The sequence below is a fragment of the Astatotilapia calliptera genome, chromosome 3 (genome assembly GCF_964374335.1).
Source record: "Astatotilapia calliptera chromosome 3, fAstCal68.1, whole genome shotgun sequence".
Taxonomy (NCBI): Eukaryota; Metazoa; Chordata; class Actinopteri; order Cichliformes; family Cichlidae; genus Astatotilapia; species Astatotilapia calliptera.
Window position 1 is genome coordinate 68,587,267 of NC_137424.1, and position 15,823 is coordinate 68,603,089.

General features: G+C 42.8%; 1 protein-coding gene and 1 long non-coding RNA gene across 2 annotated transcripts; one reads left to right on the forward strand and one right to left on the reverse strand.

Annotated features, from left to right (window-relative positions):
* The first annotated feature begins 2,308 nt into the window (after positions 1 to 2,308).
* Positions 2,309 to 2,799, forward strand: LOC145425704 (uncharacterized). Its single transcript, XR_013906436.1, has 2 exons — positions 2,309 to 2,479; positions 2,611 to 2,799. It is a non-coding gene; the product is annotated as an uncharacterized LOC145425704 (long non-coding RNA).
* A 1,820-nt stretch (positions 2,800 to 4,619) lies between these two features.
* Positions 4,620 to 9,237, reverse strand: LOC145425671 (uncharacterized). Its single transcript, XM_080298907.1, has 2 exons — positions 5,148 to 9,237; positions 4,620 to 4,999 (listed from the first exon to the last, which is right to left on the reverse strand). The coding sequence occupies exon 1, from the start codon at positions 7,416 to 7,418 to the stop codon at positions 5,457 to 5,459; it is 1,962 nt and encodes a 653-aa protein (XP_080155033.1). The 5' UTR covers positions 7,419 to 9,237; the 3' UTR covers positions 4,620 to 4,999; positions 5,148 to 5,456.
* Between the last annotated feature and the right edge of the window lie 6,586 nt (positions 9,238 to 15,823).

Below are 15,823 nucleotides of genomic sequence, written 5' to 3' on the forward strand. Positions count from 1 at the left end.
AGGAAGAAGGAACACGAGAAGCTGGAGAAATACCAAGGGCTCAGAGAAGAGCTCGAGAGGATGTGGAGGGTGAAGGTAACGGTGGTCCCCGTGGTAATCGGAGCACTAGGTGCGGTGACTCCCAAGCTAGGCGAGTGGCTCCAGCAGATCCCGGGAATAACATCGGAGATCTCTGTCCAGAAGAGCGCAGTCCTGGGAACAGCTAAGATACTGCGCAGGACCCTCAAGCTCCCAGGCCTCTGGTAGAGGACCCGAGCTTGAAGGATAAACCGCCCGCAGGGGCGTGCTGGGTGTGTATATATATATATATACAGTTGTGGTCAAAAGTTTACATACACTTGTAAACAATATAATATAATGGCTCTACTGAGTGTCCCATTATTTCTAAAACTCTGATTTTTCTCTGATAGAGTGATTGGAACAGATACTTCTTTGTCACAAAAAACATTCATGAAGTTTGGTTCTTTAATGACTTTATTATGGGTTAACAGAAAAAAGTGATCACATCTGCTGGGTCAAAAATATACATACAGCAGTGCTAATATTTGGTTACATGTCCCTTAGCCATTTTCACTTCAATTAGGCGCTTTTGGTAGCCATCCACAAGCTTCTGGTTGAATCTTTGACCACTCCTCTTGACAGAATTGGTGCAGTTCAGTTAAATTTGATGGCTTTCTGACATGGACTTGTTTCTTCAGCATTGTCCACATGTTTTCAATGGGGTTTAAGTCAGGACTTTGGTAAGGCCATTCTAAAACCCTTATTCTAGCCTGATTTAGCCATTTCTTTACCACTTTTGATGTGTGTTTGGGGTCATTGTCCTGTTGGAACACCCAACTGCGCCCAAGACCCAACCTTCATGCTGATGATTTTAGGCTATGTTGAAGAATGTGAAGGTAATCCTCCTTCTTCATTGTCCCATTTACTCTCTGTAAAGCACCAGTTCCATTGGCAGCAAAACAGCCCCACAGCATAATACTCCCACCACCATGCTTTATTGTAGGCATGGTGTTCTTGGGGTCAAAGGCCTCACCTTTTCTCCTCCAAACATATCGCTGGGCATTGTGGCCAAAAAGCTCGATTTTTGTTTAGTCTGACCACAGAACTTTCCTCCAGAAGGTCTTATCTTTGTCCATGTGATCAGCAGCAAACTTCAGTCGAGCCTTAAGGTGCCGCTTTTGGAGCAAGGGCTTCCTTCTTGCACGGCAGCCTCTCAGTCCATGGAGACGCAAAACACGTTTAACTGTGGACAATGACACCTGTGTTCCAGCACCTTCTAATTCTTGGCAGATCTGCCTTTTGGTGATTCTTGGTTGACTCTTTACCCTCCTGACCAATTTTCTCTCAGCAGCAGGTGATAGCTTGCGTTTTCTTCCTGATCTTGGCAGTGACGAAACAGTGCCATGCACTTTATACTTACAAACAATTGTTTGCACTGTTGCTCTTGGGACATGCAGCTGCTTTGAAATGGCCCCAAGTGACTTTCCTGACTTGTTCAAGTCGATAGTTCACTTTTTCAGATCCATGCTGAGCTCCTTTGACTTTCCCATTGTAGCATTTGTGGGCGTTTGTATCCAATGAGCCCTATTTAACTGGTCTAAGAGAAGTCACCAGCTGTCGTCACTCATAATCACTCACAAGAAGTTAAGAGGCCATGCTATGAAGCTCAGTTCACTGACAACTTTCTAAGTCACCAAAATTGCTAATTCATGTTGCTGTATGTATATTTTTGACCCAGCAGATGTGATCACTTTTTTCTGTTAACCCATAATAAAGTCATTAAAGAACCAAACTTCATGAATGTTTTTTGTGACAAAGAAGTATCTGTTCCAATCACTCTATCAGAGGAAAATCAGAGTTTTAGAAATAATGGGACACTCGGTAGAGCCATTATGTTATATTGTTTACAAGTGTATGTAAACTTTTGACCACAACTGTATATATATATATATATATATATATACATATACATATATAAAGGCTTGCTTCATTTATGGGAGGAGCTGAAAATGATGACGTCCGAAGCCTCGCTGCCCAGCTGTACCACGTGACTGGTTCATGAAGTGGTTCGAACTTTGCCGCGAGATATGACAGCGATATAAACCCCTCAGACTTCATTCAAAATGTGGGTGTTTGATGGAGAGTTGCGGTTAGTGAGAGTTTGGAGACAGTTTGGAGGTTTATGAGAGTGAGGAGAGAAAGTCAGGAGAGAATGGAGCCAGCTAAGAAGAGGAGGATGTCCTCCCCTGTGTGGGAACATTTTGATCTTATTCCTCCCAACAAGGTATGTAAATTTCTACATTTTCATAATACTGATGGTGCAATACAATTTATGTTGAGCTGTCTTGACTTTTGTACAAGGTGAAGTGTTTGCTATGTGCCAGGGAGCTGGGATATAACAACAACACCTCATCCATGCTTAGGCACTACAGAGCTTTGCATGAGAATAAGGGGAACACCGATTGTGGAGCAAGACCAGGTGAGCCATCAAATGTCATGATAATATAGCATGCAGTAATGTTACTAAATGATATAACAATATTATACAACTGTTATAAGTTACGTGTGTGATATTTATATCTGTGCTTTGTCTTTGTTGTCTTTCCTCAGGAGAACAATCTCAAATAGATGAAGACCTGGTTACCATGGTGATTGAGGACTCCCAGCCATTTAGCATTGTGGAGGACAAAGGATTCAAAAGATTTGTTAAATCATTAAATCCTAGCTATGTTCTCCCCACTAAAAAGGTCATAAAAGCAGTGAAAATTTAGTTTTTACAGAATAAAATGTGAACAGGCAGGACTGAGGCTCAAAGCCTCAGTGTGTAGCTGTCCATACCTCAACGTTACAAAAGCACAACCACTGTCCACACCCCAACCACACCTCACCTCACAGTAAATGATCGTTTCCATTTTAAGCATTTCCAAATAATCATTTTCCATACTGCCAGTATAAATATACACAGTATACTGCATCACTACAATATACATGTTTTACACACTCCTTTTGTTGTTGACATTTACAGGCTGTGTGCAAAAGGCCACACTCTTCAAATTCATGCCAACTAATATTTTTACGTCCAGTAGATGTCCTACTAGAGCAAATGAAGCTTCAAGAAGCTTTGTGCTGGGGTGAACCAATTGGATGAAAAGCTTCAGTGCTTCATGAAGCTTCATCTGCCCATCACTACCCCACGGGGTGAGATCTTGCGTGGAGCAGCAGATTGAGGGAGATCAGTGGTTTTGTATGTCTTCCAATTTCTAATAATAGTCTTCCCAGATTCAGTCTTCCCAGCATGGTGCAGGGCTACAGTTTTGTTTCTGGTGTCCTTTGACAACTCATTGGTCTTGTCCATAGTGGGGTTTGGAGTGTGACTGTCTGAGGTTGTGGGCAGGTGTCTTTTATTCTGATAATGAGTTCAAACAGGTGCTATTAACACAGGTAACGAGTGGAGGACAGAGGAGCCTCTAGCAGAAGAAGTTACAGGTCTGTGAGAGCCAGAAATCTTGCTTGTTTGTAGGTGACCAAATACTTGTTTTCTGCCATAATTAGCAAATACATTCTTTAAAAATCAGACAATGTGATTATCTGGATTTTTTTGTTTCTCATTTTGTCTCTCGTAGTTGAGGTGAAACCAATGATGAAAATTACAGGCCTCTCTCATCTTTTTAACTGGGAGAACTTGCACAGTTGGTGACTAAATACTTTTTGCCCCACTGTACTTGCTAGTCCTGTGAGAAGCTTGCATCTCTGAAGTAAATACACATTATGAGCACAGACAGGCCGAAATCTTGATTTTAAAAAAGTTAGAAACATAACTAAAACTATGAGATTTCCGCTGTCAAACAAACAGTTTACTTGAGAGCAGTCCTGAAAGTCCTGGATGAAGACGTAGCATCACTGAGGAGTTCAAAAGCAGCTGAGTGTTTTTAATTTTTGAAAACATAATTTGTTTTGTTATTTTATACTCTGTGCAGACAGCTAAAAAGCGTATTTACCAAAATATTTTCTGTATATTGAGAGTAAAAATACATTTGGTGGCAAAATGACTCATCTGAGCCACGTTCCCACCACAAACTCGAGTTTGATTTAACAAAAGGGTCCTTTGTTTAGCACGTGTCATTCAAAGGGAGCACAGTGGTACAGTTCAGGGATTAGGGTCAGTTTAAAGGTTTGGAGGAGAAGAGTGAGGAAAGGGTCAAGGTTAAAAGTGGCATGGAGACTAGCTCAGCTACACAAAGCAGGAACATGTATAAACCTGCAAATGAATTTAGCTTGAATGCTGATTTTATTGTCACTTAATGATGTTTTATAAGTGATTACTTTCCTTCGAGTACCTGAATAGAAACTGAGAGGCAAGTTGTCATGAAAACATGAGACCAAGATGCATCATACTGTCCTTTTTTTAAATCTTTGAGCATTCTTTGAAATATCTCATGATTTCTACTTTTTAATACTTCTCGTGTTTCCATGTAAACAAATTACTGTTTCCAATGGATTCATGATGCAAAAGCAAGACAGTTATATAACATTGAGTAAACATTCAGGTCTGCAAAAAACAGAAAAGAAAAGTTGGAACTTAGTTTTCTTGTTTATTTAAGTTTTAATAGGTTTTATATAACAACAATAACAGTCATCTCAAAGCATTTGTTTTTTATGGTATAAACACACTTTCGGAGTGAAAAGATGGACGTGGATGGGGAGAGCTCGAGTAAAAACAGCATCAACAGATCAGAAACTTTCTTATAAAAGAACCAGGAGGCTCATGGGTATAGAAAAAACATGAATCCCATAATCTTCATCATTGCTAACATTACATTCTGTAGCTGCCCACTTGGAATTACCACTCGTGACGCAGAGAGCTTCGACTGATGCAACTTTATTCTCTCCTCCTTTAACCACCGACAATATGGCACCGTGAAAACTCTTTCTGCTTCCAAGGGTGCTAATCATGCTGAATCAGCTAGCCAACCTCCTCCATGCACATCTCTTAGCCAGTCTTTCCACACCACAAACAAATGACATGCATACACAATAAAAAACGAATTCAACCACATTGAGTAAACTTTCAAAGTTATAGCATGTGAGAGATAAATAAAACACATAGTTTTGCATGAGTACCCTCAAAAACAAACGCTTTTACTCACTCTGAAGCAACGTGTTTGCGTCGCCTCACCGAGAACAGAACAGGAAGTCTGACACAATAAAAGAGGAAGTGCTAAGGTACTCTTCAAAATAAAAGTGCAAAGTAAAGTGGCTTTGCCGGCATTTACACTCCCACCAAATCCTGATACAATGAACGAACAAATTCACAAAGCAAGTGAGTTGTACAGGATTTCTTATACTAATAGATGGATGACTGAATTGAACTATTAGAGGTATACAGGTAAGTGTACTTTATGCATTGAGGTAGTGTATAAACATAACTATTATTGTCTTAACATATTTTGTTTTATTTAATTCTCAAGGAGTAGTACTAGTTTTTGGATTGGTCTCTCAATAATTGAAGGTTTAGAAGGGGCATCTTGCTTTCTTTGAGGCTTTCTCTCTCCAACTCGCACTTTAACTCGACGGACTAAGCCATCATGGTCTTGAAAGGTCTCCACAACTCGACCTAGTTGCCAATGGTTTCGTGGGAGATTGTCGTCCTTGATAACAACGATATCATTGACTTTGAGGTTACGCCGAGGTAAGTGCCATTTTTGCCTTGTTGATATGTTGAGCAGATACTCCCTTTTCCAGCGGCCCCAGAACTGTTCAACAAGGTATTGGACTCTTCTCCATCTTTTTGTAGCATACAAATCTTCTTTCATGAACACTCCGGGGGGTGGAAGAGCAACCTTTGTTTTCATCGTGATGAGATGATTCGGCGTTAAAGGTTCCAGTGCATGAGGATCGTTGATTCCGTCAACTGATAATGGGCGACTGTTGACAATAGCCATGGCTTCATATAGCAGCGTTCTGAGGGAGGCATCATCAAGCCGACCTGGGCACTGTGCGAAGGTTGCATTCAACACATTCCTAACCGTTCTTATTTGCCTTTCCCAGACACCTCCTGCATGGCTGGCAGAAGGGGCGTTGAAGACAAATTCGCACTGTTTTTCAGATAAGAAGGTCTCCAATTGCTTGGCGTCGCATTGCTTAAGTGCTTCCTTGAATTCGTTCCTGGCACCAACAAAGTTAGAACCTTGGTCACAGTGTAATTGTTGGACAGCTCCTCTAAGACTGATGAAGCATCTCAATGCATTGATGAAAGAGTCTGTTGACAAATCTTCAAGCATCTCAATATGGACAGCTCTTGAATACAGACACGTGAAAATCAGACCATATCTTTTGTGTTCTTTGCGTGCTGTCTTCACAATGAACGGGCCAAAGCAGTCCATGCCGCTAAATGTGAAGGGTGCTGAGGCTTCAAGACGTTCTTTAGGGAGTTCAGCCATTCGCTGGCTCTCTGTAGGTCGTCGAAGTTTCCTGCAAAGCACACAGGTGTGTATCATTTTGGCCACCAGCTTGCTCCCACCAATGACCCAGAATCCATTTGCTCTAAGCTCCATTTGTGTCTGGCTTCGACCTTGATGGCATGTCTTAGCATGGTAGTGGGACACAATGAGCTTGGTTATATGACTGTTGCTTGGTACGATGAGTGGATGCTTCACTTTGTGGCAAAGAGACGACCACTTTAATCTCCCACCAATGCGCAAGAGTCCATCAGACCAGATGGGGTCAAGACTGAAGAGAGAGCTTGAGTTTGGAAGGTCACCTTTGGCTTGAAACGTTTTTATTTCATGAGGGAAGGCGTGCTGCTGTACGATCTTTATCACTGCTTCAGCAGCCTTCTCACGCTCCTCGATCGTCACATGTTCAGTATGCTTTTGTTGAGATCTCAGTCTTTTGATTCTTGCAACCACCTTTATGAGTTTTGTCCAAGATGAAAACTGATTCAGACGATCGAGAATATCATTGAAGGTACTGACGTCAGTTGCGAGCACCTGAATTGTCTTGACTTCGGGATCACCAACAAGTAACTCAGCTGGAGTGCTAGGTGTTAGACGTAACTCACGTTCCCAGAGAAACTTTGGTCCTTGCAGCCAGTTTGTAGAGTGGATGTCTGAAACATGAAGCCCTCTGGATGCATGATCCGCTGGGTTTTCTGAGGTGTCCACATAATACCATTGATTGGGATTGCTGTTGTCTCTAATGAGTTGAACACGGTTTGCGACAAATATGTGGAACCTGCAAGCGTCATTGTTGATGTAACCAAGTACCACTTGGGAATCGGTCCAGAAGAACTCATCATCAATTTTCATGTCAAGCTCAGCCTTTAACAGGACGCTTACTTTTGCAGAAACCACCGCTGCTGCGAGTTCAAGCCTCGGGATACTTGTGACCTTTGAGGGTGCCACCCTTGCCTTTCCCATCACAAGGCTGCAATGAACCTCGTCTTTGTCATTTTTATATCTCAGGTAAGAACATGCACCATATCCTAAGCAGCTGGCGTCCGAAAAATGGTGTAGCTCTACTCTGACAATGTTTTGGAAGTCGTGTGGGTGGTAACATCTTGGAATTGAGACCTCCTTCAACTTGAAAAGACCATTTATCCATTTCTCCCACCGTGGCTTCACATCTTCTGGGAGTGGGTCGTCCCATCCAATGCCTCTGTGACAAAGCTCTTGTAGGATAAGTTTTCCACTTAGGCTGAATGGAGCGATAAATCCAAGTGGATCATAGAGTGAGGCAATGACGGACAAACAACCACGGCGAGTCGAAGACTGATCTTTCAGGCTGATGTTAAAACTGAAGGTGTCGTCCTCTATCGACCACTGAATGCCAAGAGCGCGTTCTGAAGGGGATGGGTCGAACCCACGAGGTTCAATGGTTGCTGCTCTTTCAGAAGGGTCCAGGTTGGAGAGAGCAGCTTCTTCATTTGAGTTGAATTTGTGAAGGCGCAGGCCTCCCTTTCTGCACAACTCTTGTGACTGAATGATCAGTTCTTTGGCTTCCTCAACTGATGGAACGCTGGTTAATCCATCATCAACGTAGAAGTTTTTTTTTCACAAAGGCTGATGCTAGAGGATAATCAGTTTGATGTTGTCGTGCGAGATGCTTTAAACCGAAATTGGCGCATCCTGGAGATGATGCAGCTCCAAACAGATGAACTGCCATTCTGTACTCCTGAGGTTCTTTCTCCAAATCACCTTCTTTCCACCAGAGGAATTTCAGATAGTTTCTGGATTCAGGGGTGACAGCGAATTGATAGAACATTCTTTCAATGTCACAGATTACGGCCACGGCTTCTTTCCGAAATCTGCAAAGCACTCCAACCAGAGGGTTGATAAGATCAGGTCCAGTTAATAGGGTATCATTCAGAGAGACACCATGGGATTTGGCCGAACAATCAAAAACAACTCTTAGTTTGTCCGGCTTCCTGGGGTGATAGATTCCATGATGTGGTAGGTACCACTCGGTCTGCCCCTGAGATGCTGTTGGAGCAGGCTCTGCATCACCCCTGTTGATGGTTTCTTCCATGAATGTTCGGTACTGATCGTAGTATTGTTTGTTGGCCTTTAGTTTTTTCTTGAGACACTGTAGACGTACCGTGGCTAACCTCTTGTTGTTTGGCAGGTTGGGTGGGCTGTTCCCTTTGAAAGGGAGAGGCATTTCGTAATGTCCGTCTTTCCTTTGTGTGATGTGATTACTGAGGAACTGTATGAAATGGACATCTTCTTGGGACACATATTTGTTCTCATAGGTTCTCTCAGCAAAATCTGATTCCAGGGCTTTTAGAACATCTGTCGCTGATGGAACAGGCAACTCTTTTACTGTGAGCCGATGCACAAAGCTTTGGTTTCCTTGTCTGTCTAGGTGGGGGTTTGATGAGCCAATTATACTCCATCCTAGTTCTGACCTTTGTGCGAAGGGTTCATGCTTGTCACCTATGATGACTTCAAGAGGAGCCAGCGCAGATGGACAGTCATATCCAATCAGGAGCCCTACATCACAATCTTGGAGAGGCGGCAACTTTTCCGCCAAGCTTCTGAGATGAGGCCACAGTAATGCTGTTTCCTTTGTTGGGATGTACGACTTGTCCACTGGGATAAAGTCGCGGCTATAAGCCTGTTGTAGTTGGATACAACTCTCAGAGTGGAGTCCTCTAACTTGTAAACCATGAACACTCTTACTCGAAATGACTGTGTCAATAGCCGTCATGGTACTGAGTTTCAGTTTTACTGGTTGGACATCCACATTGAGCTTATCAAGTATGTCCTCCAAGACAAATGTTGAGTCACTTTGTGTGTCTAGCAATGCATAGGTGAGTATTTCTCTCTGTGGTTCTTGTACAGAAGACACAAAGACTGGGACAATACTTGAGGTAGCCGAAACGCGTTGTGTTGATGTATGAGACATGACCTTGTGTGTTTCCTGGCTTGCAGGTTCTTCTGTGGGGCTATTTGTTACTGCTTCTGCAGGGTTTTGCTTTCTGTTTTCGTGCAAGCAGGTTGGATGACGACGTTCACAAATGTTGCACGTGTGTCGCCTTTTGCAATCTTTGGTGATATGACCTTTTCTTAAACATCCAAAGCAGAGCCGGTTTTCATGGATGAATGCCCTTTTATCTTCCGCACTCTTAGCTGTAAAGATGGGACACTTTGAGATTCCATGAGTTTCACTTTTACAAACAGAACAAGGTGATTTTGGTTTACTAATGTTTGTGTCTTGTTTCTCCTGAGCGGAACTCTTTGGTTGCCTGTTTGTGTTGAAGACTTTGGCTCTCTTTGGGATTCGATCATCTACAGGTTTGAAATTCATCAACAGTGGAGAAGCTATCGGGTTGCAAGCTATCCGCGCTTCTCTACTCAGGAAGTCTGTGAAGCATGCAAGATTTGGATAGGTGCCAGATTCGTCAAGTTCATCTACGACAATTCGACTCCACTTGCGCACGATCCATTCTGGCAGTTTTTTGAGCAATTTGTGATTTTCTTCACAATCGTTTAGGATAGCTAGTCCTTTGACGTGTGGGATTGCTTCAGAGCATCCTTTGAGGAAATCAGCAAACTCTCGTAGCGCTAGTGGGTCATTTGCGCTGATTTTCGGCCATCTCATGAGTTTATCACGAAATGCTTTCTGTATAATGAATGGGTTCCCATATCTGTCCTCTAAGACCTTCCATGCTCCCTTGTATGCATTTTCTGAATTTTGGTAAAAGAAACCTTCTACCGCTTTGCGTGCTTCTCCTGCGAGATAATTTTTCAGATAAAACATCTTCTCGCTTGCTGGAAGGGGTTTTCGGTCAATCAGATTAATGAATGACATTTTCCAATCGGTGAACTGCAAAGGGTCCCCACTGAATGTGGCAGGCTCAGGAACTGGCAAGCGATTCATACTTAATGAGCTAGCGATTGCTTGTGCTAAGCTGACAGACTCCTGGGTCGTTGTCATTTCTGGAATTGCTTGGTGGGGTTGGAATGATGCGGCATTTGGATTCAGCTGAGGTTCAATTTGCCTTCTGTAGCAAGCAGAGCTAATTTTACTATCAATTTCCCCGTTGTGGTTCTCAAACCCTTCAAGGCTGTTGTACGCCTTCACGCGAGCTATTGCTATAGCAACTTCTTTGTCTGCTTGTAACTGCTGTAGTTTTGCTCTTTCTTGTTCCAACTGTTGTTGCATTTCCACCTCTTTTAGTTTAATTTCTGACAACATTTTTGCCTCTTTGAGTTTCCATTCACTTTCTAACTTGTGAAGATGTGCTTGCTGTGCTTGAATTTCTTCCATAGCCTTTGATTGCTCCAGCTTGGCAGCAAGCTCTGCTTCTGCATCTACTCTACTGTTGCGGGTACAGGATGAGCCAGAGTGATGGCTCAATTGCTCTGACAACTCTATAGAGCTTGCAGTTTCTGTTATGCTGTTGCCAAAAACAGACCCATATTCGTTCTTGCTTAACACTTCTCTTAGTGACATTTTGTTTCTGTAGCTGCCTTAAGTCGATTGTAGCTTTGATTGCCTTACTGCTTGACTATACTTTAAAGCTGTAGTTAATCTTTACCACAGAGTAATGCTGTGTCAAACATTTACTGATTATGGACATTCAAAGGTATGTTTAGTGTAAGACAGCAACAACAAATGTTCATAAATTAGCTAATGAGCTTCACCTTTTAAACCTTTTCATAAACAGACATCCTGTGAATTATTATTCCACAAAAAACACATTTCGCTCACCAAGAAACATTAACCAGATTCAGGGATATTATGTGTTGGCAGTCCATGAATTATTTTGGCCTCGTAACATTATTTAAAGAGTTTCTAGTTATGCATTAAGCTTGTGCATGTGTGTAAGCAGTCCCGTGTTTCTTCTTGGTAGTCAATGTCTCTTTCAGTATCTGGAGTCTTGAGTTTTAGTATGCTGTTCTTTCTAACCTTGCGAGTGCAGTTTGTGGATGCGAGTGGAATCAGCTGGCTGGTAACAGGTTGGTAGCTGGATCTCTGATGAAATGGTGTCAGGTTCTCTGCAGGGATGGCAGGTCTCTTGCAGTCAGAGAGTTTTCACTGTAGCTGCCCACTTGGAATTACCACTCGTGACGCAGAGAGCTTCGACTGATGCAACTTTATTCTCTCCTCCTTTAACCACCGACAATATGGCACCGTGAAAACTCTTTCTGCTTCCAAGGGTGCTAATCATGCTGAATCAGCTAGCCAACCTCCTCCATGCACATCTCTTAGCCAGTCTTTCCACACCACAAACAAATGACATGCATACACAATAAAAAACGAATTCAACCACATTGAGTAAACTTTCAAAGTTATAGCATGTGAGAGATAAATAAAACACATAGTTTTGCATGAGTACCCTCAAAAACAAACGCTTTTACTCACTCTGAAGCAACGTGTTTGCGTCGCCTCACCGAGAACAGAACAGGAAGTCTGACACAATAAAAGAGGAAGTGCTAAGGTACTCTTCAAAATAAAAGTGCAAAGTAAAGTGGCTTTGCCGGCATTTACACATTCAAAGTGGACATGTGCAGAGGAGGGAATGGGAATATACTGGGCCAAAGATGTTGAATATGGAGCTGCCAGACAGCAGGAAAAGAGGGGGCATGCAGAGGGGTGGTGTTCCAGAGGAGGATGCTGGAGACAGAGCGAGATGGAGGTAGGTGATCCGCTGTGGTGAACGGGAGCAGCTTAAAGAAGGAGATGCTGATGTGCTCTTTTACAGTGCAATTAGTGCTTAAAAAACATAAATAAATAATAGCTTCATACAATAAACTTTGAATACTCTGAATTTGAACTATTTAAACTGTAAGTACAGCTCCACCTCGCAGCATTCTTTTTAAAAATATGAGGATTTCCAGCTGGTGTTCATGAAGCTCATCGAGCAGACAGGTTGTTTTTTTTGGACTGTTTTTCAGACATTTTACAAATAATGCTGTTATTGAATGTTCAAAACTTTAAATCTGAAAATGTTTGCTGGACAGATCGTTGATGTTTTGCACCAAAGAAAAAAGAAAAGTTAAGCAATTATTTAAATGTTCTTTTTGGATGAATAAATCCTTAGTTTAAGTTCTTTAGCGTGCCTTAAAGAACAGGTTGAAGTCTTTCCCAAAGATCCAAATACACAATGTGATAATTTCAGTCAACACTGAGTAGGGATGGGTACCGGTATCCGGTGCCATTATGGCATCGGTTCTGACATAAACGGTAGACATAAACCAGACTGAAAAGCAGCGCACATTTCGGTGCTTTTTTTTTCCTGAGATGTCATACACTTTGGATTCTAGCCAATCATTTTACGTTTCCGAGGATAGTAGGCGGGCCCAGGTACGTACGTTCTTTTAGAGCAGAGCTACAGATTAAAAATGTCCAAGGCGAAGCGGTCAAAAGTCTGTCTGTACTTCACAGCAAAATATGCAAACTCAGCAGCCTGCAACAAGTGCTTTAAGCCGATACTGTGATACTGTCAAAGGAGGTAACACCTCAAATCTGATGAAACACCTGGCGACGCAAAGCGTTTTTTTTAAAAGCCGAGAAATGCGCCGTATTTGATAGCTTGCTGCGAGACCTCACACCGAGCACATCTACTGCGGGTGGGTTGCCTGTTATCGGACCCGGAGCAACATCCCCCAAAAACACGAAGAATAGAGTCCTGGCCCCTAGCCCTGCCAGTGTAGTAGAAATGATGAGGAGGATGATGGCAGCAGCAGCAGCCGTTCTTCTCTGCGTGAGTAGCTTAATGTTGTTCGTGTGTAATTTAGGTTGAGTAGGCTAACCACGTTATTACATTAATGCATGTAAGGTGAACTAGCAAACATCATCATAGCTACATGCGGCTGTCTTCTTGTTTGATGGCAGATGCTCCCTTCACCCTGGCCAAAAAGGCTAAAATGACCAAAGAAAAAGTGGAAAACAGCTAAACATGAGAGGTTTTTGGACAAAGTTTGTGTTTTTTCCATTGTTTAAGCACTGCTTCCAGCCAAGAGTGATACCATATATGCCCCATAGCTGCAGAAAAGGCTAACATTGTTATCTTTTTACAAAAAACAGCTGAACATGAGAGGTTTTTGGACAAAGTTTGTGTTCTCTATTCTTTAAGCACCGGTTTGAGCACCGTTTAAGCACCGCCACCGTTTCAAAAGTACTGGTTTGGCACCGGTATCGGATAAAACCTAAACGATACCCATCCCTAACACTGAGAAGCTGTTTTTACTCCATTCAGGAGTAAAAACCTCAGAGGCATTTCAAACATGCTTCAATTCATTACAATCAATTCTGTGGTGATGTTTTTTGCTGCCATGTTTTCTATACATCAAAAAACTAACAATGGCAGCAAAAAGAAGCACAGCAGAAACAGACAGACCAACTTTCAGAACAGATCCATCCTCCTTCCCTCCATCCTCCTTCCCTCCATCCTCTGTGTGTCCTCCTTGTTGACCTGCAGGTGAGAAACAGGTGTGAGGTGTCAGCTGTCAGGTAGGTGATGAGTGAAGAACAGAACAGAATCCATTTGCTCTTCAAACTGCTGTCAGACATTATCTACTGCACTCTGATCACATCACTCAGACCAGCTGCTTTCTACAAAGTCTCATCAACAACATCTTTAGAAACAAACATCAACAAGCAGGAAGCAGCTTCACCTCTGATCACACACACACTCAACTCTACTCACTCACCTGGAGGATCAACAACACTCAGGTAGATGATGCTGATGGGGTCAGTCTTCAGATGAGCTCTCTTCCTGCGGTTTGTTCTTCTCTGGACAACACGACACTCGTATGTTCCAGCGTCTACAGCTGTGACATTTGTCACAATCAAAGACACGTCTCCATCCTTCATCCATCTGTCCTGCAGATCCACCCGGTTCTTAAAAGATGGATGCTGCTCATCAGGATCAAACTGACCATCCCGGTAAGTAAGGACATATTCATCTTCCAGGTCAGCTCTGCTCCACTCTACAACTAGGATGGGGATGTCCTTGTCTGGAGCTTGACATGGCAGAGTGACATTGTGTCCCGAGTCAGCTGAGATGACTTTCTGGTCTGAAAGAGGAAACACCACACAGCAGAGAGGTTAAATGGGTCAAAGTTCAAGTGTTCACTTTTACAGCAGATAATCGGAGTATCAGAGAGAGACCACTGGTGTCTGGTTTATAGTCGTTAAATCCTTTAAAACTGACCATCAGACCTGCTGCTGAGCACAATCTCTTATACTAAGTGCAGAAAATACAGATGAATGACACTGAGCTCCAAAATAGATCCATAAACTGCAGTAACACTAAAGTGAAAAATACATATTTCAGGACAAAAAAAGTATTTGTGTGTGTGTGTGTGTGTGTGTGTGTGTGTGTGTGTGTGTGTGTGTGTGTGTGTGTGTGTGTGTGTGTGTGTGTATTTTTTAGTATGCACTCTGGGTATGAGAATGTTTGAAAACAACACAGAGAGGAAAGTGTTTCAAACAGTTTCCTGTCTGTAAAGACTTTCGTGAAAGTGTGTCTTAGAAATATGAAAAACAACCAATTACCTTTGTTTTCCGCGGTTGCGTGTGAGAAGAGATAAGCACATTGCAGGAAAATCCACACTGGAACCACTGTTTTAGTCATTGTGTGAATGGATTAAAATCCTCCCGAGGAGTCTTTGTAATGCTGATGCAACGCGGTAGGCGTGAGAGAGCGACTCTGTGCTCTGGTGTTATTAAAGTTCATACACAAAACTGATCGTCAGATGACGTATGTTGATCTGATTGGTTAAGACCCGTCCGTGAGGTGTAGTGTGTTTGTGTCTGATGACCCTGGGTTGTAGGCGATTTAATTCAGTTCACGTAATTTTCGGCTGGACGTCGAGAAGCATCGGTAAACACCGGCAGTGCACGCGCGGAAACAGCGGAAGTGGGGGGGGGGGGGACCGATGAGTTGTTGGCTAGGCTAAAGAAAACAACCACTCCACCCACACACACACACACACACACCATATTCCTGACCAACATTAGATCGCAAGTAAACTGAAAGGACTGGAGCTGCTGATCGCTGATTTGACAACTTTATCCAGCTGCAGGGTGAGGTTTATTAGAAACCTGCTAATCCTAGAAACCACCGTGCAGCTAGCAGACAAAGCTAGCTACCGAAAGGACAGCAGAGTGTGAGGACGTTGTTCGTGTTTCTGTCTAACATCGACACAGTGAGTGTACCAGCTGCCGGTGTTGTGCCAAAAAGTGATTGCCGTCCAGCTGCTTAAAGCTGCAGCGTTGCCAGCTACTTCCGTGCAACTGATATAACGTGGGAAAAAACCAAACAAACACATTTATGCCTTTGTTACTAGGCAAAGGTATGCATTTATGGAGC

What these genes read in the sequence shown, in the direction of transcription:
- LOC145425671 (XM_080298907.1), bottom strand. Translation starts at nt 7,418, where the DNA reads ATGGGAAAGGCAAGGGTGGCACCCTCAAAGGTCACAAGTATCCCGAGG.